This window comes from Balaenoptera acutorostrata, chromosome 15 (genome assembly GCF_949987535.1).
Source record: "Balaenoptera acutorostrata chromosome 15, mBalAcu1.1, whole genome shotgun sequence".
Classification (NCBI taxonomy): Eukaryota; Metazoa; Chordata; class Mammalia; order Artiodactyla; family Balaenopteridae; genus Balaenoptera; species Balaenoptera acutorostrata.
The window spans coordinates 26,235,949-26,258,625 of NC_080078.1; the positions used below are offsets into that span (position 1 = coordinate 26,235,949).

At 48.4% G+C, this 22,677-nt stretch overlaps 1 protein-coding gene across 4 annotated transcripts in view; it reads left to right on the forward strand.

Moving 5' to 3' along the window:
* The window catches only part of MYH11 (myosin heavy chain 11), a 106,366-nt gene that overhangs the window by 60,173 nt on the left and 23,516 nt on the right, over nt 1–22,677 (forward strand). For all 4 annotated transcript variants that reach the window (XM_028168049.2, XM_057530214.1, XM_028168050.2 and 1 more), the window contains 15 exons: nt 4,380–4,475; nt 6,529–6,647; nt 8,067–8,219; nt 9,147–9,320; nt 10,301–10,474; nt 11,825–11,939; nt 14,399–14,592; nt 15,968–16,089; nt 16,213–16,282; nt 16,447–16,607; nt 17,990–18,098; nt 19,836–19,967; nt 20,059–20,265; nt 21,233–21,370; nt 22,461–22,584. In XM_028168049.2, the coding sequence (XP_028023850.2) occupies nt 4,380–4,475; nt 6,529–6,647; nt 8,067–8,219; nt 9,147–9,320; nt 10,301–10,474; nt 11,825–11,939; nt 14,399–14,592; nt 15,968–16,089; nt 16,213–16,282; nt 16,447–16,607; nt 17,990–18,098; nt 19,836–19,967; nt 20,059–20,265; nt 21,233–21,370; nt 22,461–22,584 (2,088 nt within the window). The remainder of the gene's footprint in view (nt 1–4,379; nt 4,476–6,528; nt 6,648–8,066; nt 8,220–9,146; nt 9,321–10,300; nt 10,475–11,824; nt 11,940–14,398; nt 14,593–15,967; nt 16,090–16,212; nt 16,283–16,446; nt 16,608–17,989; nt 18,099–19,835; nt 19,968–20,058; nt 20,266–21,232; nt 21,371–22,460; nt 22,585–22,677) is intronic.

A 22,677-nucleotide genomic window follows, 5' to 3' on the forward strand; every position in this document is an offset into this window, starting at 1 on the left:
TGTCAAAGAGTATTCTTCCTATGTTTTCCTCTAAGAGTGCTAAATCCCCTTTTTTAAAAAATGTACCAGAACGTTCAGTTTTATTTAAATACTAAAAAACTGAAACAAACTAAAATATTGATTGATAGAAGCCTTATTCAATTATTGGTTGACCTTATGAAAGAAAGCAACGGGACCTTTTAAATGGTCTTAGAAAGACATTGCCTTACGTGGAAATGCTTCTAATATATTTAAAGTGAAGACATCAGGGAACAAAGCAATGTGCTAAATGCTTTATATGCATTATTTAATATCACAACAACCCTAAGGGGTGGCCATTATTACCTCAACTTGCAGATGAGGAAACTGAGGTACAGAGAAGTAAAGGAACTTACCCAAGGACACACTGTTGGAGCTGGGACTCACTCGGGTCTCATGGAATCCCAAGCCCCACTTTATGATTCACTGTGCTCTGTTTTTGTCTGTGAGAAGGTGGCTTTTGTCCTTTAAACTTAAAAATAAAGATCTGTGTCAGAACCAAGGTATGGAAACCAAGGTTAGAAGGGGCCCAGAATGTTCTACACTGTGGACTCGCTTTGCTGGGTGATAAGTGATGCAGAAGCCCACCATGAGATGGTGGTCCCTTCTCTAGTCCCCTTCAGTCCTTCTGATGACTTTCAAAGAGAGGAGCAGTTTGGCACCTGCTAGGTCTTCAGCCCCTCCCTGACACTTGCCAATCACCCTTTTAACCCTGGAGAGCAGACCCCAGGTCCAGCACCTTGGGCAGGCCCTAGCCTCTTGCTAGCATTTGATAATATGGTTTATCTTTCCTGTATTTATTTTTATAGTTTCCATCTATTTATGGCAAGGGAAGCTGATTTTTCACTTAAGATAAAGTTTTCTACCTAAGTGAATCATAAGAAAGAGAAGTGAATGTAAAGAAAAATGTTAAGTGAATAGTAGAACAGGCGGTATGCCTATAGAACAAGCATTAGGATGAGGGTGTACAAATGACTGACACCCATGGGACACGGACTTAGACCAGTGTGTATACCAACCTTGATTATAAATCTAGGGCTACTCCCAACCCTCCCCAAAGAAGCCAAAGGAAAATGGGGAGCTGAGGGTGGTGTCAGGCCTAAGCCCTGGAGCTGCATGAGGTTCCAGGTGACCGGTCTCCTCTGGTTCCTGGACTTCAGCAAGGGAGAATTACTTGCCCTAGATTGCACAGGGAGCTAGAACAGTATAAGACCATCATAATCATTGTGACATCATAGCAACTACTTTTTATTGAGCACTGCCCGGGTTTAGGTGCTATGCATTTAATCCTCATGACAACCCTATGAAGCAGGTGTTTTTATGGGCCTTCAGATGGTGAAATGGGCCCAGAGAGGCTAATACCTGACTTGAAGTCACACAGCTGCTAATAACATGGCCAAGATACGAACCCCTGGCAGCTAACTCCAGCGTCGTCCTCAGATCCTCCCAGGGACTGTCTAGGTCCATTTCCAGATGTCAGTCATTCACAATTGATGCCGCTTCTGGGTTTCATCTGTATCATCATTGTTTGAATATTTTTATGCATAGGGTGGATTTCTATAGCCCCATCCACTCTAGGCTTTGTCCTAAACAACAGTTCTGTACAATCACTAAGTATGTGTCCTGGTTATACAATTTGAAATAAATTAGAATAAGTACCTAACTATTGAAATGTTTTAAAAGTTTCACATACCACCTAAAACCATCCACCCTGTGTACATGTGGTACATCTGCCACATGTTGGGAAAGCCTGTTTCCTGTTCCTCAGTAATAAGGGTGGCATATTAGTTTCCTGAGGCTACTGTAACAATTTACCACAAACTTGGTTGCTTAAAACAACAGGAATTTATTCTCTCATGGTTCTGGAGGCCAGAAGTCTGAAACCAAGGTGTGGGCATGGTTGGTTTCTTCTGGGGGCTCTGAGGGAAAATCCATCCCAGGCCCCTCTCCCGGCTTCTGTGGCTCCCGGCAGTCCTTGGCTTGTAGACGCATCACTCCAACCTGCCTCCTTCTTCATGTTTCCTTCTGCCCTGTGCATCTTCTCTTCTCTCTGTTATCAGGTCACTTGTCATTGGATTTAGGGCCCACCAGTTTAATCTAAGGTGATCTCATTTAATTGCATCTGCAGGGATCTTTTTTCCAAATAAGGTTGCATTCACACGTTCCGGATGGTCATGTCTTTGGGCGGCCACCAGTCAACCCACTACGGGTGGCTGCTTCTATTTAACACCTACTGGGCCATGCCCCTGGTCTGCAGCATCTCTCCTGATATAAACTTTATGAAGCACGTACTGCTGTTACCCTCTCCATTTTGCAGGTGGGGAAACTGAGGCTCAGCAAGGTGAAGCTGGACTTCCTAACACTAGAGTGCATGCTTTCAGCCACTGCCCCATACCGCCAGCCCTTGCCACCCTTGCTATCTGGGCAGCCCTCTCCACTTTGCACTTTGCCATCCACCGGCTCTTGTGACCCGGGAGTGGTGACAATTCTTTTGTTATTTCTGTGACAGTGCTATCTATACCAGAAAGTGCAAACCAGCAGTGCCTGAGCCCTCAAGAGAGACTGGCCTCCACAGCCATGAAAGTTGTTAATTTTAAACCTGGGTAGATTTCACATAAAAATCTGGGTTTCCATCATCTTTGGAAAAATCAGAAGCCTGGCAGCTCTGGGCTTGCCTCCCCCGTGGCCATGACTGGAGTAGCAACTCTCCCCTTTCATGCAGGGTTGTGGCCCCCCTGAGTCCCCACAGTCCCCATCAATCTGCTTTGTTCATTTAGACCAGTGGTTCTCAGTTAGGCGTGAGTCAGCCCCCCCGGGATACTTGGCAATGTCTGGAGACATTTTTGGTTGTCACAACTTGGGAGAGGGTAGCACTACTGACATCTAGTGGTTAGAGACCAGGGATGTGCTAAATAGCCTATAACGATGCATAGGATATCCCCACAACAAATTATCTGGGCCAAAATTTCACTAGTGCCCAGGTTGAGTGCCGAGGTTCACTGCTTACCCAGGCTCTGCAGACGTTCCAGCAATCCTAATTTAGATTTGCAGTTTAAGAACTGTGAGTATTGGTCTTGACAGTTTACTAAACCCCTTTCATAGATGGTATTAAAGAAACTGCCTCAGCTGTGCCCTATCAACAGAAGCTTTGTTCATGTTTTGGGTGTAGATTTTTGCAGTGGCAAATGGGAGCATATGGGTGGCTGATCTAGGCCTTTCTCCTCCTGAGCTGGGCCAGGTGTGAGGACAGCTGTTGTAAAAGGTTGTCACTGCTCGTTTGGCCTAAGGAACCAGAGGAGGCTGGAATCTCTAGGTTTTGTTCTTGGAACACAGTGATTTCTTCTTGGAAATCCTGGGTGAGTTGCACCTGAGTTAATCTAAAGCCACGCATTTGCATTAATCAATCCTCCCTCTATCCAACCAACCAACCATCCATCCATCCATCCATCTATCCATCTTCCTCCATCTATCTATTCATCAATCCATTGATTGATCCATCCATCTATTATCTATCCCTTCATTGATCCATCTATCATCCATTTTCCTTCCTTTCATCCATCCGTCAATTCATCTTCCATCCATCCATCTTCCATCCCTTCCCATGTGTCTGAACACACCTGTGTAACTAGTACCTGTTATAACTAAGAGAACATGAATACCACCAGCCCCCATGAAGCTCCATCTTGTTCCTTCTAGTAGCTTCCCCCAGTCAAGGATGACCACCACCCTGACTTCTAACAGCATAGTTTTGCCCGTTCTTGAACGTTCTGTAAATGGGGCTTATATGGTATGTTCTTGTTTGCATTTGGAGTCCTTTGTTCAGCATTAGTATTTGTGAGATATACAGCAATTTTGTTGTTTGTAGTCATAAATCATTCAGTCTCCTTACTGTATGGAAGGGGTTGACAAACATTTTCTGTAAAGGGCCAGAGAGTAAATATTTTAGCCTTGGTGGGCCATACGATCTCCATGGCAACTGTTGAACTCTGCCATTAAGCATGCAAACCGCTATAGACAATATGTAAGTGAATGAGTGTGGCTGGGTTCCAATAAAACTTTATTTACAATGGCAGGCATTGGGCCGGATTTGGTCCACTGGCTATAGATTGCCATCCCCTGCTGCATAGTATTCCACTGTAGCGCAAGGTTTTTAGCAACCATCCAAAAATATTCTGTTCCTCCCAGCCAGGTTTTCTCCCCTCTTAGCAGGGAATTGGGGTGCTTTGGCTTTCTCCTAAAAGCTCAGAACTGAGTCTTTTTAGGGGAAAGATGTAGGCCGGCTCTGGGTCCTCAATGACCTTTAGACTCCAAACCTTGGTATTGGCACTTGTGTCTTATCTGTTCTTCTCTCCTCACTTCAGCCATATTGAAGGTGGTGTCATCCGTCCTGCAACTTGGGAATATTGTCTTCAAGAAGGAAAGAAACACAGACCAGGCGTCCATGCCAGATAACACAGGTGCTTGCTGCTTTTTCATAATAACTGATGACTTTGGTGATGGGAGGGAAGGTCACATTGTCTTTGCTTATTTTTCTGGATGAGGTTATCTGGGGCATTAACAAGAACTAGACTAGATTATTATCACTTAATTCTCTCTTTTTTCAAACTTTTCACTGCTTAAGATCCTATGTGGAAAGTTCTTGAGTCAGAGAGTGGGGGGAAAAACTAAGTTTTGGATCAGACAGGATCCTTAGGGAGTGCCTCTTCTAAAAACCCCACACTCATTTGTTTTATTAAACAAATATTTTTGAGCACCTGCTATATGCCGGGCACTGGGATACAGCAGGAAATGAGACAGGGACCACCCCATTTCTCATGGCATATACGGTCTTGGGGAGACAGACCTCACGTTTCCCTGCAGATGGGATTGTCGGATAAAATAAAGGATGCCCAGTGAAATTTGAATTTCAGATAAGCATCTTTGATAGTAAGTACGTTCCAGGCAATATTGGGGACATAATTATACTAAAAAATGTTCATTGTTTATCTGAAATTCAAGTTTCACTGGGTGTCCTCTATATTTTTCCTAAATCTTGACAGCCCTACCTGCAAATAAGCAGTGTTTCCTGTTTTGAAAAGATGGCCTGGCTACCACCATGCTTGTTGGCGGCTGATGCAAAAGGATGACTTAGGTTCCCAACTTGCTCACCTGTGGCCTCAACATCGCCGTCTCAGGCTGTATATTGGGGTGCTTTTCCAAGCTCCCAGTTTGGCTGCCAGTTGTTTCTTATGTCTTACACTCCCAGATATAGCAGGTTAAAGGAATCCTCGCTCTGAGGAGAGACCCTCAGGGAAAGAGAAACCAAAAGAGCACCCTTGAAAAGAGATGGTAAAAAATCCTAAAACTACACTATTTATCGTCCACCTCACACATCCAAACTATCGTGTATCACTAGTCTTCACGTTAAGGAAGCAGCTAATGGATTTTTTTTTTTTTTTTGGAGAACAAGTTTTTATGCAGAACTACATGAATACAGCAAGAACCCACATGTTCACCATTCAGAATTGACATTTGTGAATATTTTCAAATACATCTTTGTCTTTAGAATGAAGCAAAACACAGTATAGAGAAGACTGACATCTCTTATTCTCCCAACTGAGTCCCTGAACCTCCTGGCAACCACAATTGTACTGTACCACATACCCTTCTGGTCTTATGTTTATAATTTCACACACATGTATCTGAACAGTATACAGTGTTGCTTTGTGAGTGTGTTTTTAATTCACATGAATGATATCACTCTGTAGGCATCATTCTGCAACTTTTTTTTTTTTTTTTTTTACTCTGTACACACAACTGCCTAGATCAGGGTTTCCTAACCGTAGCATCCCCTAGTGTAACAATCAAAAATGTCTCCAGACATTGCCAATGTCCCGTGGGAGCAAAATCATCCCCAGCTGAGAACCACTGGTCTAGAGAGAAAGAAAAAGCCAGGTCATTGCTTTAACTGCTATTTGGTATTCCATCTTATAAAAATACTGTGATATATTTGTTTGCTCCCTTATGAATAGACATTTAAGTTGTTTCCAATATTTTTTCCACTACATACGTTGCAACATATATCTTGGAATGGTGGAACGAATGCTTATTGAATTTAACTATATGTCAGGTTCATACCTACCTCATTTAATCCCATTGACAACCCAACAAGGTACCAAATAGCTGACCCTTTTCGTAAGCAAGAGTCTGGGAAGCTAAGTAGCTTTTCCAAAATCACATGGCTAGGAAGTGGGAAAGGAGCAAGGATTTGAACCTAGTTCTGACCCTAAGACCCCAGTTGGGGCCCACCTCCATCCCAGCCCATCATTGCCTCTTTTAGCTAAACACTGGGGGTGAGGTCACTAATGACAGCAGTTTTTAGGACCCTTTCATGCTATGTTCACTATCATGTTCCATCTCACCAAGGAAAAACCAATGTATTCACAGGTCACAAATATCCCACGTTATGTGCCTTCTTTTCCAAGCCTGCACTTTTGTGATACACTTAATATGCTTCTTTTCTCCATCCAGCTGCTCAGAAAGTTTGCCACCTCATGGGAATTAATGTGACAGATTTCACCAGATCCATCCTGACCCCACGTATCAAAGTCGGGCGGGATGTGGTACAGAAAGCTCAGACAAAAGAACAGGTAAATGATGCATTTGCCATTTATTCCTGCACTTGTCATTTATTCCTGCAGAATCTTCCATCCATCCACCCATCCATCCACCCCTCTAGCCATCCATCCATCCATCCATCCACCCATCCATCCATCCACCCATCCACCCATCCACCCATTCACCCATCCATCCACCCATCTGTCCATCCATCCATGCATCTGTTACCTAACCAAACTTGGGTCCACTCACCAGCCACACAGCAAAGCCAATTTGCTGACACTGAGTTGTGGTGAAGGAAAGTACAGGGTTTATTGCAGGTGCCCAGTGAGGAGAACGGGCGGCTCATGCTCAGAAGACCTGAACTCTCTGGTGGCTGTCAGGGAAGGGCTTTTAAAGGCAACATTTGGGGTCAGGGTTGTAGGGGGCGTGACTTTCTTCAGATTGGTTGGTGGTGAGGTAACAGGGTGGTGTTCCAGAAATCTTAATCATCGACCTTCTGCTTCCAACCAGTCTGGGGTCTATGCACTTGTGTATGTAGTCACCAACCTCCACCTGGGTGGGGGGTCTTAGTTCCTGCAGAACAACTCAAAGACTGTGTCAGATTCACATTGTTATGTGTATCCCTTGAGGAGGAACTAGGACTCTGTTTTATCCCTGCACTATTGTTTCTTGACTGCTTTCCTTTGTTTCTGCATTCCCTCACTTCCCTAATTAGTAACTCCTTGAATCTGCTCTTTGGGAATCAGGGAAGGCTTAGGAGCCCTTTTTCTACAAACAAGAAACAGGGGACATGGAGGGGCTTTTGTACCTGTCAAGGCCCCACAGGGTTCTGTTCAGTTTTGGCCCCCATACCCGCTCCAATCCTGAGTGGAACAGGTACAGTATGAGAAAGGGAATAAAATTTTGGATAGAGAGATTAATCATAAACTCGGCAGAGGAACTCGGTTTTAGCGGGACTTGGTTTCACATCCATCCATCCACCCATCCATCTTTGTATCCCTCATCTATCCAATACTAGAATAATCAAAGTCCTATGACAGGTTTTGAAGATACAACACTGACTGCATAAGAACAGCAGAGTTCCTCACTCCTGACCTCATCTTGAGCTCTTAATTGAAGGTACGAGGTCTGAACTAATTTTTGGAAATGACTGTATACCCTTTCTAGAGGCAGGACTGACGGCCTCTAAATGATCGCTGGGATGGTGCAGACTCCACTTTGTTCCAGGTCCCTCTGACAGGAAGTGATTATTATTCACATTGCCATTCCTAGGTCTGACCACTCCATCCCTCATTGCTGGTTGTAGAGATGGTATAGTTTCCTTTTCTTTGTTTATTTTTTAAGGACTGATTATAGGCAGAGGGAAAATAAAAATCCAGGGCCACCAGTCAGGCTCATGTGAAAACACAGCCCATTGGGAGTAACCATGTCCTCTCGCCCCCCTGCAGGCAGACTTTGCAATAGAGGCTCTGGCCAAGGCCACTTATGAGCGCCTTTTCCGCTGGATACTCACCCGCGTGAACAAAGCCCTGGACAAGACTCACCGGCAAGGGGCTTCGTTCCTGGGGATCCTGGACATCGCCGGATTTGAGATCTTTGAGGTACAGCTTGGCAGGCTTACGACAGACATAGTCTCGGTTCTCTGGAAATAAGCTTCCACTTGGAGAAATCACTATTTTGGAGAAAGGCAGGTGGCTACTATAGGGTGGGAGACTGTCTAGTTAAGGTTAAATCCTTGAGGGTGTAAGAGACAGAAATCCAATGGGGAATGTATTGGTTTCTGAAACTGAAGCCAGAGGTACAGCTGGATCCAACAGGCAGGACCTGAACTCCTGCCATCTCCCCCTCTCCGCCGTCCTCCACCTTGGCTCTATTCTCAAGCAGGCTCTCTCCTCATGGTGGCAAGATGGCTGCCATCGCTCCAGACTGCCTCTCAGTTCCAACCAGTTCCAATTCTTTCCAACAGTTCCACCCAAAATCTTGGAATTGAGTCTCATTGACTCCTACCTGAGTTGGGCCACATGTCACCTCAGAGCCAAGCACGGTTTTTCGGGTCTTTCAGTACTTCATGGAATGTAACATGGCTCCTTGATCCCACTCCCATGGGTTGGAGGGAAGTTCTCAGTGAAAGGGAAGATGTTGAGATTGACAGATATTCCAAAACATATCTACTGTGGAATTACTCCCTCTCTGAGCCTCAGTTTCCACATCTGCAAAATGGGGTGATGAAATACCTTACACGGTTATTCTATCCATAAATCATTGGGCAGATGGAGATAAGATCCTTAAAACCATGTGTGTCCTTAAAACCATGTGACATGAGAATCAGTAACTTTTGCCAGCCCTCATGAACCCTGGGCAGCCTTTGCTGGGGCCTGAGACCTCTCTGGGTGCTGAAATGGCACAGCAGCCTTGTGGAAAGTGTGTCTGGCATGGGGCTTTCTCCAGCACGGAGCTTCTCCGGGGCCCCAAGTCCTCTGACTTGTACCGTGATGCTCACGGGGCCTCCCCTGGTGTCATGTGCTCAGGTGAACTCGTTCGAGCAGCTGTGCATCAACTACACCAACGAGAAGCTGCAGCAGCTCTTCAACCACACCATGTTCATCCTGGAGCAGGAGGAGTACCAGCGTGAGGGCATCGAATGGAACTTCATCGACTTTGGGCTGGACCTGCAGCCATGCATCGAGCTCATCGAGCGGCCGGTAAGGCCCCACATCACACTCGCATGCAGCCGGCACGCAGACCCTGCACTCTCTCCATGGGGTACGGCTTCCCCCATCGCTGAGTCCCGAAAGCCTGTAAACTGAATCTTTGTGAACTAAGTCACATTGTCCCTTAACCCACATTTTCATATCAAAGGTATTTCTTTTTTTATTCCTCCCCTCTCCTCTCCTCCCCACCACGCCCATCCCTCCCCTTCCCATCTCTCCCAGTCGTTCATTCCCAAAGGCAAGAATCTTGGGTTTTTTCACTGACCCATCCCAAACTCCTAGAACCATGCACATAGTAGGTACACAAGAAATAATTATTGAATGACCATTTATTGAGCACCTACTATGTGCTGGGCCCTCTCTTTAGGGGCTGGGGATGTAACAGTGAATGAGATGGACACAGTCCCTGCCCTCCTGGAAGAGCAGATAATGAAACCAAACAAAAGAAGCAACTAAAACCCCTGATAAGGCCAATGTGGAGAGTGGTTTAGGAATGCCTGCTTTGGACAGAGTAGTCAGGAAAGGTTTCTCTGATCTGAGTCCAAAAAGTGAAGACCATTCCAGCAGAGCAAATGGCATGTGCAGATTTGGCGGTGCTCCTGACACCTTAGTTTAAAGTGTCTCAGCCACAGAGAAGCACTTTACTCAAAGGAACCCTTAGGTGAATTTATATGTAAAGGAATGCATTCCTTTGCTAGAAATCTTTGTGATGTTGTGTGTGTACTGCCCACGAGGGGGCAGCAGCAAACATGTTCTGTTGGGGCTGGCCCTTCCATCCCTAGTGCTGGTCCATTGGGCACATAATTCTTTGAGGATAGATTGGGGGAGTGGGGGTGGAGGGCATAAATCCACCTTTATATGTAGGTAGATACAGTAATGGAGCCTATGCATGTGTTTGGGTGACCAGCTCTTCCTGGCAAGCCTGAGGCTTGGGCACCCTTGCTATGGTCTGCCCTGCTTGTCTTCCACAGAACAACCCTCCAGGTGTGCTGGCCCTGCTGGACGAGGAGTGCTGGTTCCCCAAAGCCACAGACAAGTCCTTTGTGGAGAAGTTGTGCTCGGAGCAGGGCAGCCACCCCAAGTTTCAGAAGCCCAAGCAACTCAAGGACAAAACTGAATTCTCTATCATCCACTATGCCGGGAAGGTACCAGCTGAATGTCCCAGGGGTCTCTCTGTCCCAGGGGACCCAGGCAGGATGCTCAGAGTAGGAGCAACTTGCGAATGGCAGAACCCAAAGACATCTGGTCTAAATCAGATCCCAACCAAGTCTTATACATGATTTGTCTAAGCATCAGTAAGGGACAAGATATAGAGATATAACATATAATAGAAGGCTAAGGTATATATAATACATGTATATTAGAGATATAGAATATATAATATAGTAGAGAGGTCAATATATATGTTGTATATTATATACATATATGAGATATATAATATACTAGAGAGGCTATTGTATACAGCTATTATATTAGCCTCTCTAATATACTACAACCTTGGTGGCCAGGCAGTTCTTTCTTGTATAGACTCTAAATCCTTCCTGCTACAAGTTAAACCCAACAGGAAGGGCCAACTGGAATAGGGTGACCAATAAACCCACTTTTGAGTCCAACAGGAATCTCCTTTATCATGGCCTTGGGTTTGCCATTGCCAGCCTGTGCCACCCAGGGAAATCTGCGATGGCTGTCTTCTTCTTCCTTCTTCCTCCTTCCTCCTCCTCCGCCTCCGTCATCACTGTCATCATCATGTCCCGCTATGGCTCCTGAGGGTCCTGGATAATGTGGAAAAGACATAGCTCAGTCTGACTTGCAGAAACTTAAGAGTATTTTATTGACTCCCCAGTATCTTCACTGCATCATGGGAACAAGCAATGCCCTAAACCAAGGATTGGCGAACTACAGCCCAGGTGCCAAACCCAGCCCACAGCCTATTTTTGTAAATAAAGTTTTATTGGCACACAGTTAAGATCATGCCTGGCCATCATTGTTAACAACCCACATCCTGTAATAGCCCACCAGAGCTATTTTAACAGTTCCTTCATTTCATAGTCAAAATAATAAAATGAAAAAGAGGTCCCCAAATTTAATTTAAAAACCAGATTGTTGTCAAGCCTTCGCTGGATGAGAGGGGAACTTTGGGTGTGAGGGAAGGGTATTCACCACCAGCGAAGCTCCACACCTTTCGGAAATCACAGGCATCGTGCTGGGCTCTGGAAAAGGGAGGCTGCCAGAGGAGGCTTACTAGGAGAAGGCAAGGATAGAGACGAGGCCTTCCTAGCAAAGGCTACCATGGCTGATGCCCTACTGTGCGCAGAGCCCTTTAAAGTTCTGACCTATTGGTCTCTTCATTGAGGTTTGTGGATTCCCATCATGGCAACCACTAATGTTTCCTCTCTGACCTCGGAAGATCCGGGAGGGAAACAGGAGGACTGGAGCCCTGCCCTTAGTTCATAACTGACGCAGGAGCACCTGACCGGTGGGATGGTCCTTGGCAGGTGGACTACAATGCAAACGCCTGGCTGACCAAGAATATGGACCCGCTGAACGACAATGTGACGTCCCTCCTCAATGCCTCCTCGGACAAGTTTGTGGCTGACCTGTGGAAGGACGGTAAGGCCCTGCCGGCTGGAGCAGGAGGACTGACTCCCTCCAGCCCCTTCCAGCTGCCCCTGATTCCCACACCTGTTCCCAGGAGGGGCGGGCCTGTGTGCAGTGGGGGAGAGGGCAGTGTTGGCAGGTGCTAATGATGTCTGATTGACACATTCAACAAATTCCTGAGCCCCTCAACCCCACGCCTGGACCCCAGGGAGAAGGTCCTGAGTCAGGGCTCAGGCACTGATGGAGGAAATATCCTAGAAGGCATGTTGGGTCAGAGGGCCTCCTTCTGGAGTCAGAAAGACTTAACTGAATTCTATTCTCTGCCATGTACCAGCTGTGTGGCCTTGGACAAGTCACTTGACTTCCTTAAGCTTCCCTGTCCTCATTGCTAATACCAGAAAAATAATAATAATCCCCTACCTCCCCTAAGATTATTGTGAGGGTGAAATTAGATCGGTGGGGCCAAGCTTGACCATGGATCAGGATCTCCTGGAAGGCTTGTTAAAACTCAGATGATCGCTGGGCCTCCTCACCGGGATGGGGCCTGAGAATTCGTATTTCTAACAAGTTCCTGGGTGGTGCTGATGCTGCTGATTTGGGGACCACACTTCGGTTCCCTTTAAGAATTAGAGGATAGATAATCCAGCTGAAGTACTTAGCACCTGCTGGGCCCATAGTAGGGACTTAGTACATATCGGCTGCTGCAATGACTATTAGGGGTGGTGGGCTTTACTGCTTTTGTTCCTGGACCTCGGTGCCCACAGCAGATTTCACTCTTGACACAGAGCCTGTGGGCCTAGGGCCTACAGGACTGGCTGCCCTTGCTTTAGGCATGGGGTTCAGTTCTGCCAACATTTACTGGGTGCCAAGGCCCTGGGATGGGGTAACAGCATCTCAACCTGGGTCATACCTCACACCTAGGACTCATGATGAACTCAGCAAGTCCTTCCTTCAAGGAGCCACAGTCTTGTGGGAGAGGCAGACAAACAAAGACATTATTACATGGAGCCTAATTGAGCGCAAGGAGCAGAAATGGCGGGGTCTAATGCCAGTAGGGTTGAACTCCACACCACCATCAACCAACTGGATACAACTGACTATACCTGTAGTCTGTGTTGTCCAACAGCAGAACACATGTTCTCAAGCTCATGTGGAACATTCACCAAGATGGACCACACTCTGGACCCTAAAACACACCTTAACAAATTGAAAAGAATAGAAATCATACAATGTCTGCTCTTAGACCACAGTGGAATTAAACTAGAAATAACAGAAAGGTAACTGAAAAATCTGAAAGTATGTGGAGGTTAAACAACACACTTCTAAATAACATAATGGGTCAAAGAACAAATTTCTTTGACCCATGTGTTATTTAGAAGTGTGTTGTCGTGTGTTAATTTTCTCAAGGGAAATTTTAAAATATGATGAACCAAATGAAAATGAAAACACTACATATTAAAATTTGTGGGATACAGCAAAAGCTGTGCTTTGAGGGAAATTTATAGCAATGCCAGGATTGGGCTTGGTATGTGCAGCACTCGCTGGGCCAGTAGGAGTCTCTCATTCCATTCTGAAAGAAAAAGAGTCTTGGTGGTGGTAATAGTAATAATAATAATAATACCACCACCCACTCTTTGTTGCTTTGTTGAGCACTTATCAAAGTGCCAGATTCCTATGTTGGAGTGTTTGCTATGCCTTCTACCCAGAATATTCCTTCTCTTGATATCTACCTGACTACTTCTTTCTGGTCTCTACTCAAAAATATCAGTTTATCAGAGAGACACCCCCATCACGCTAAGAGATCACCCCCATCACTCCCAACCTACCTTAACTGTGCTTTATCTTTCTAAGCACACCTTCACCACCCAAAATATTATATACCTACATGTGTGATCACTGTCTTCTCCTTCCATTAGAACATCCATAGAATATGAGCTGGGATCGGGGGGACACAGGGTCTGTGTTTTGTTCATGTCTGTATGCCCAGGGCCTGACACACAGTAGGCTCTCAATAAATATTTGTTGGTGGATGAAGGATTGAAGGCAGGCAGGGAAGTAAGCGCTTCGCATGCCTTATTCGCTTATTCCTGCCCTAGGAGGTAGATGCTGTCATCAACTCCATTTCATAGGAGAAACTGAGGCACAAAATGACGCTAGGCCAAGGCAGTGGCAAAAGCAGGATTTACTCCCACGTCTCTGTGACAATGTCAGAGAGAATTTGTTCTTTCTGTCACTCAGGAGATCTCAGGGTCTCAGAAATAGATAATATAGTACTTGGAAAGCAAAGCCCCCTATGCCTCCATTTACCTGCCTCTAGAGGGAAGGTGTTGGTTGGCAGAGGAAAGAATGGGGAATGGTGCCCACAAGGGAGCAGGGGACCTGCGGTCTCAACCCTCCAGGCTGGCTCCCTGGCCTGCTGTGGAGATTCAGGTTCCCTGGGTGGGCCGACATCACCCTTCATGTGCCCACAGTGGACCGCATCGTGGGCCTGGACCAGATGGCCAAGATGACGGAGAGCTCGCTGCCCAGCTCCTCCAAGACCAAGAAGGGCATGTTCCGCACCGTGGGGCAGCTGTACAAGGAGCAGCTGGGGAAGCTGATGACCACGCTGCGGAACACCACCCCCAACTTTGTGCGCTGCATCATCCCCAACCATGAGAAGAGGGTGAGGCCACCACCCAGCTCTTGGGGGGTCAGAAAGTCTCCCCGGGACATCGTCAGGGTCTGCGGGGAAAGGGAAGGCAGACCGGGGTACAAGCGCTGGAGGAAAGCCTGACCACCACCCCACCACCCCGAGGGCTCCATCTGACATGGGTGGGAGGCGCTCATTTCCCAGCCTGGAGGCAAAAGAAGGCAAGGGAGGAAAGGAGAATGCTCCCGGGGACTTTGAGCCCTGGAGTGGCTGCACGGGGTATCAGATCACTCATTCGTCCATTATTCCAGCTGATAATTACTGAGCTCCACTTGTGCCAGGAGCTGGGGATACTGGGTGCTGGATAAATTATTGTCCTTGCCTGCAGGTTTTTTATAATCTAGGGCAGGGGCGCTTAGCTGGGGGCAACTGTGTGCCCTCCCTCCCCTGCAGGGGAGATTTGGCCATGTCTGGAGACATTTTTAACGGGGAGGGGGCAATTACTGGCATCCAGTGCCTAGAAGCCAGGGATGCAGCTAAACATCCTCCAGTGTGCAGGGCAGTCCCCCACCGCAGAGAATTATCCAGCCCAAGATGTCAGTATTGCTGAGGTTGTGGGAGAGGTAGACAGCTGATACCCATGATGTTATCTGGTAAATTATGAGAACACCAAAGAGCCAGGGCTCCCGCTTGAGACTCAGGGCTCAGAGAAAGCTTCTTAGAGAACGGGAAGCTGGTGATGCTGAGAGCAGCGTGGGAAGGGCATCCTAGGCAGAGGGACAGAATAAGCAAAAGTGTGGAGGTGAGATATGAAGGGTCTGGGCAAGGAAACGCTAGGTGGGTCATTTTGTGTTGACGTGTGATGGTGTGAGGCAGGGACTGGGAAGAGCTGAGGCTGGAACTGTGGGTGGGGCTAGATTGTGGAGTTCCTGTGGGTGGACCAGAGCTTGGCCTTCCTTCTGTAGGATGCCATCGGGGGCTTTTAAAAGCAGGGGTTTGTCATGATCAGATTCACATTTTAGAAACCAAATAAGGGCATAAGAGAGTCAGGACGAGGTGGGAAGATAGTATGAGGCTGTTGTGATCATTGGGACAGTAGAAGATGGTGGTGAGTGATGGCAGTGACAATGGTAGTGGAGAGAAGTGTGTAGATGGGGAGATATTTGGGAGGTAGGAGCCATAGACCTGGTGATGGACAGGAAGTGAGGGAGGGAGAAGTGATGAGGAGGAAGCCCCAGGTGATGCGAGTGCCACCAAGTACAAGAGATGGCACCAGAACCCTCAGCTGAGCTCTCACCTGGTGCCCCGTGATCCCCCATGGCCTGGTGAAGTGGGTCACCAGGCCTGAGATTTGGGGCTTGCTGCTCCCCGCGGCCCCGGCGGCTCACTGCCCTTTGCGTCTTTGCAGTCCGGAAAGCTGGACGCCTTTCTGGTGCTGGAGCAGCTGCGGTGCAACGGGGTCTTGGAAGGCATCCGAATCTGCCGCCAGGGATTCCCCAACAGGATCGTCTTCCAGGAGTTCCGCCAACGGTGAGCCCACCGGGGCCAGGCATGCGTGGGGCGGTGGGTGGGACGGGGGTGAGCAGGCTGGGTGGAGGGACAGACGGATGACAGAGGTGCACTCGGTTGGTGACTCCTGCCCTGTGTCTCAAGCTATGAGATCCTGGCCGCAAACGCCATTCCCAAAGGCTTCATGGACGGGAAGCAGGCCTGCATTCTGATGGTGAGCCCAGCCCCAGCCCCGCCCCAGAAATCCAACTGCAGACCTCCCGGCCTCTGGTGGCACTTCCCGCAGCTGCTCCGGGTGGGACCCTCCTTAAACACACTTAACCCCTGGCCAAGAGGCATAGCCGAGAACAGGAACTCTCATCCTCCTTCCTTCCGCAGATCAAAGCCCTAGAACTCGACCCCAACTTGTACAGGATTGGGCAGAGCAAAATCTTCTTCCGAACTGGCGTCCTGGCCCACCTAGAAGAGGAGCGGGACTTAAAGATCACCGACGTCATCATGGCTTTCCAGGCGATGTGTCGCGGCTACCTGGCCAGAAAGTAAAGACCCACGTGCTATCACCTCCCTGCAAACACAGACCAGAAATACAAAATTTCAGGGGGCTTTCTGGCCTCATGTTCTGAGTTTCTGATTCTAAGAGGCCATCTGCCCTAAGATGCATCATTGATTGAATGGCAGCCTTTTCTTGGGGGGGAGAAATGCTACCACTTTAACTATATGCACTAGTTATAAGGGCAGGGCAGGAAGGGGTTAAGACCATGGGCTCTGAAGAGTTAGACAAGGGTTCTCATCCTGGCTCCCCTACTTATTTGCTGAAGAACCTTGGGAAGGTTACTCTACCTCTCTGAGCCTCAGGAAAATGAGCATAATCATTCCTGCCTCATAAACTTCTTTTAATGAGGGGGTCAATGAAATACTGCATGAAAAGGGTTGAGAACAGTGGCTGATTATCATTTCAGAAGTGTGAGAATATGATAAAGTGTCTGAGGAAAGAGTATTTGTGTCTATACCCCTATGTCCAAGTGGGACTCATAAGGCAAAGTCTTAGAAGGCCTGATGCCCCCTCTGTTTTGGGAATCCTGGGGCTGGGTGAGGGCTGCAGTTCCTCCATGAAACTCACACCCCAAACAGGACACAGGGGCTGGCAGAGTAGCTCTTGTCCAGGGCCTATGTCTTCAGGAGGTACAGACCATGCACTCATCTGCAGGGCCCTGACTGTGTCAAGCTGATTCATTGTCAAGTAGACCCAGGATGGTCAAGGCCAGATCTGGGGAGCTCTTGGTCCAGGGACAGACCTAAACTGTTAACTTTCATAACTAAATTCTCTGTTGCCACCCCTCCCACCTCCAGACTAACTGGGGCAATTTTATTCTTCAAATTCACCCACGTCCAAGATGGCAGCCGCAATGGCAGCCACGCAGAGGCGAGAGGATGGTGCTCACTGTTCTGTGGTTTCTCAAACCCAGTAGCCCTTAAGTAGGAAGAGTGCTGGTTCTGTGTCAGGTCTGGGATTTTAAATGATCTGAGGAAAGGATAGGTTTGTCAGACACTCAGCTTTGGGGAAGATGTGGCACAGCTGAGGGTGTAGGACACCCGTTAGGAATGGTGTTAGCGTAGATCAATTTCCTAGGTGTTGTCAGGACCAAAGATCTGAATCCAGGGCATTTTGTGAGCCTTGGGTCTTCCTTGGCCACTGAGAAAGGCTCTGGCCTCCTGATGGTATACTTTTGCTGATACTCAGAGCTTCCTGGAGAATCTGGGTTGGAGAGAATGGGGGACATCCTTGAACAAGTCACTGAATCACAAGCCAAACAGAAGCGTCCTGCTTTCGGGATGCTGCGGGGCGGGATGCCATGACAACACAGTGAGGTGTGTGTTGAGCCAAGCAGGTCTTCTCACAGCTCCCCTTCCCTCTCCCCAGGGCTTTTGCCAAGAGGCAGCAGCAGCTGACGGCCATGAAGGTGATTCAGAGGAACTGCGCCGCCTACCTCAAGCTGCGGAACTGGCAGTGGTGGCGGCTCTTCACCAAAGTGAGTGCCTCCTTCTTCCGCCCCTCCACCCGCCTCCCAGTCCTGGGTCTTCACTTGGACGCTGTCCATGTGGGACTGGAGGTGATTGACAGCAGGTGTGCAACTGAGGCCTCGAAACCAAACCTTGCCCTTTGGCGATTCTCCGGGCCTGAGAAAGGCCCCCTCTTTGGCACGTGGGTTACAGCCATGACCTTAACCCAGATGCAGAGCATTTCCATCATCGTGAGGATCCCACCTATTGCCCCTTTAGAGCCCTACCCACTTCCCTCCATAGCCCCAGCAAGCACGAATCTGTTCTCCATTTCTATAATTTTGTCATCTCAAGGATGTTATATAAACGGGGTCCTTCAGTATGTCACCTTTTGAGATGGGCTTTTGTCACGAAGCATCATTCTCTGGAGATGCCTCCATCCAGCTTGTTGTGTGTATCCATTGTTTGTTTCTCTGGGTACAACTTGGTCTTGTAGCATCGCTGGCTGTCATGAGCCAGTCGTGCAAAGACTTGCTCTGTAGGGGCAGACATGGCTTTCTCTTAGGTGCTCTTGAGTGTGTAAACGGGCACAAACCTTTTTCACTGAGCAAGTATGCATTGAGGAACTACTGTGCACCAGACACGTGCAAGGCGCTAGGGATGCCCTGGCCTCATGAATATTCTAGTCGAGTGGGGAAGCAGATGGGGTCAGCACAGGAACCAATGCCCATGGCAGACTGGGGTCAGCGCAGGAAGGAAGCCGCAGTGTGTCTGACAGGGGCTCCCCTAGTGCGAGGCAGGACTTGAACACAGGAGTTACGAGTCAGCTTGGTGAAGAGCAGTGAGGGGAAGCTGCTTTTGGAAATGTTCATCCCCACTGACCCAACTTCTAGAAAACTCTTCTCAGAAAACCATCTGAAATAAAGAAAATCAGGAATGAAGGGCATTCATCTACAAGAGCAAAGTTTCAATGCCCAGCCCTGGCAGACTGACTCACAGCAGCTCATCCATCAATGGGATATTTTTCAACCATTAGAAATGATGGTTATCTAAAAATCAAGTTGTAAAGCTGATGGGACAGCACGGGGTGATAATTATCTTGTAGTTTTTAGTAAAATAAAAGCAGCAAGTAGGGAATTCCCTGGCGGCCTAGTGGTTAGGACTCCACGCTTTCACTGCCAGGCGCCTGGGTTCAATCCCTGGTGGGTGAACTAAGATCCCACAAGCCGTGCAGCACAGCCAAAAAAAAAGCAGCATGTAACACTGGGCAGCGTGATCTCAGGTATATTTTTTTAATGTGTAGGACAATGCTGAGAATGGGAGGTAGGATGTGGGGGATTTTTCTTTCCTTTTCTCTTTGGAGGGAAACATATCAGTTTGTCGGCAGCAGTTCTCTCTCAGGATGGGACTAAATGGGGGGAGGGGAGACTGTCTCCTTTCACTTTGCACCTTTTCCCGTTGCTCTATTTTAGGATTTTTCAATCTCGGCACTGCTGATATTTTGGGATGGATAATTCTGTGTCGGGGGGCTGTCCTGAGCATTCTAGAATGTTGGGCAGCATCCCTGGCCTATACCCCCTAGATGCCAGTAGCGTTCCCCACCCCAGTTGTGACAGCTAAAACTGTCCCCAGAAATTGCCAAATATCCCGTTAGGATCTGCGAGTGGGGTAAAATCGTCCCTTGCTGAGAACCACTGATTGATTTATTACGAGAGTGTTTCCCTTGTGCCATGAAAGCAAGTGACGGGCTGCCCCTCTGTGTGCAGGTGAAGCCCTTGCTGCAGGTGACGAGGCAGGAGGAGGAGATGCAGGCCAAGGAGGATGAGCTGCAGAAGACCAAGGAGCGGCAGCAGAAGGCGGAAGGCGAGCTCAAGGAGCTGGAGCAGAAACACTCGCAGGTACCGGGCCGGGAGCCTGGCTGGGGCTGCGGAGCGCAGGACGCCCGCTCCTGCGGGGCTCACGGGCTGTCTCCCCACCCTCTGCATGCAGCTGACCGAGGAGAAGAACCTGCTGCAGGAGCAGCTGCAGGCAGAGACGGAGCTGTACGCTGAGGCTGAGGAGATGCGGGTCCGGCTGGCAGCCAAGAAGCAGGAGCTGGAGGAGATCCTGCATGAGATGGAGGCCCGCCTGGAGGAGGAGGAAGACCGGGGCCAGCAGCTGCAGGCAGAACGGAAGAAGATGGCCCAGCAGATGCTGGTGAGGCACCGCAGGGGCAGCCCTCGGTGGGTACGAAACCCCTTGACCCTCACGGCAGGCCTGTGAGGGGCATCTGATGTTGTATGTCCCCTTTGGATGGAGAAAGAGACTAAGGCTCAGAGAGAAACCGCCATCTGCCCACACAGGTCTCCTTGGAAGCCCGCTCAGTTCTACTGCCCTGCCTTTCGTGTGCAAACACCTTTCCTCCTAATAGCGACCCTGTGTGAGGGGTAATTGTATCAGTAAGCTATTGTTGCAGAACCAAAACACCCCAAAACTTAGCAGCTTGGAAATAACAGACATTTATCTCACATAGTCATGACTCTGAGAGTGGCTTAGCTGGGTGATTCTGGCTTAGAGCCTCACACAAGGTTGCAGTCAGGATGTCAGCCTGGGCTGCAGCATCTGAAGGCTGGACTGGGGCTGGAGGACTCACTTGCACGTGGCTCACTCACATGACTGTAGGCAGGAGGCCTCCGTTCCTCACTATGTGGGCTTCTCCATAGGGCTGCTTGGGTGCCCTCACAACGTGACGGCTGGCTTTCCCCAGATAGAGTGAATGACGAGAGAACAGGGAGGAAGCTGCAAAGCCTTTTATAGCCTAATCTCTGACATATACACTCCATCACTTCCTCTTGATATTATCTGTTAGAAGCAAGTCACTAAGTCCAGCTGACACTCAAGCGGAGGAGAATTAGTCTGCACCTCTTGAAGGGAAGAGTATCAAAGAATTTATGGACATATTTTTAAACCACCATGGTATCTACTATCCCCATTTCACAGATGAGGAGACTGAGGCTCCACAAAGAAAAGTGGCTTACCCAAACCTTTTCTTTGTGATGAAAGGAGATGGCAGAGCACTGCAGGGGGCCATCAGGCTAAGCCTCTGTATCCATGAGTCCCCAGAGCTCCGGGAGAGTGACTTTGTTTTAAGCAAGGCTGTGATTCTTTTCCTTCCCCCACAAAGGACCTGGAAGAACAGCTGGAGGAAGAGGAAGCTGCCAGGCAGAAACTACAACTTGAGAAGGTCACAGCTGAGGCCAAGATCAAGAAACTGGAGGATGATATTCTGGTCATGGATGATCAGAACAATAAACTGTCAAAAGTGAGTGGGGTTGAGCGTCTTTGTTAAAATGACAGGCTCATGAGGGCTGAGGACTCCAGATGCCTTCCCGTTTTAGCCAGATACAAGGTATTGAAGGCTGAGCAAGTAGTTACCTCCAGCAGTGACGTGGCGGCCTTGTGACTGCCGTCTGGATGCAGGTGTGCCATGGATGGGGTCCCCGGTGGTCCCACCAGCACCAGGGCTGCCACGGAGCAAGTCTCAGAAACACCACGACCGATGGAACCCCCAAGTTGTACAAGGGTGGGCGGGCAATGTGCCTGGGATTCAGGGGCCCCTCTCACATTCTCACCATCCATTTGCAGTTGGTAATAGGGGAACCAGCTGTCCTGGGACTGAAGGGTTTCTGGGATGTGGGACTTTCAGCCTCTAAGCCAGAAACGTCCCAGTGCAAACCAGGATGACTACGTCACCCTAGTCAGTAACCACTAAGCAGCCCCACTGAGGCGGACTACCTTTAGTCCTTTGAGCTGGGCACCGACTGCGAGCCAGTCCGTGTCAGGTGCAGGGCACGCACAGTGGAGGAGGACCCTGTCCTCGTAGGGCTTATATCCTAGTGAGGCAGCAAGTAGATAATCATACACGCAAACGTTAATTGCCATTGTAATCAGGGCTCTGAAGGAGGTGTTCACCATCTTATAAGACCAGAGCACTAGGGGATGGGGGGTGGGATTCAGGGGAGGCTTCCTGGAGGAAGTGACATTTAAGTGGAAACCTGAAGAGTGAGAAGCAGTTAGAAGGAGAGGGGGTGGAGGCACATCCCAGGCAGACGGGCCCGTCTGTGCAAGAGCCCTGAGGCTGGGAGGAGCTGGCCTGTGGTAGGAAAGGAAAGAGGGGGCCCCTGGCTGGGACATGAAGTTGAGGGGTGGAGGGGCCTGAGATGAGGAGTAGTCAATCTTTGGAAATTATTATTGTTAAGGAACTTCTCTTTCCCCATTGAAAACTCTAGGTTGCATTTGGTTATAATGTGGGCTTTCCTTTCAACTGTTTATCTGGAAATTACTAACAGTGAAATGTAGACCCTGGAGAAAAGGAAAAAACGAACGATATTTCTTTTTCTTTCCCCCCAAAGGAGCGAAAACTCCTTGAAGAGAGGATTAGTGACTTAACAACAAATCTTGCAGAAGAGGAAGAAAAAGCCAAGAATCTTACCAAGCTGAAAAATAAGCACGAATCTATGATTTCAGAACTGGAAGGTAAAACGGCTACCCAGTGATTTTTTTTTTTAATTATATATTTATTTATTTATGGCTGCACTGGGTCTTTGTTGCTGCACCCGGGCTTTCTCT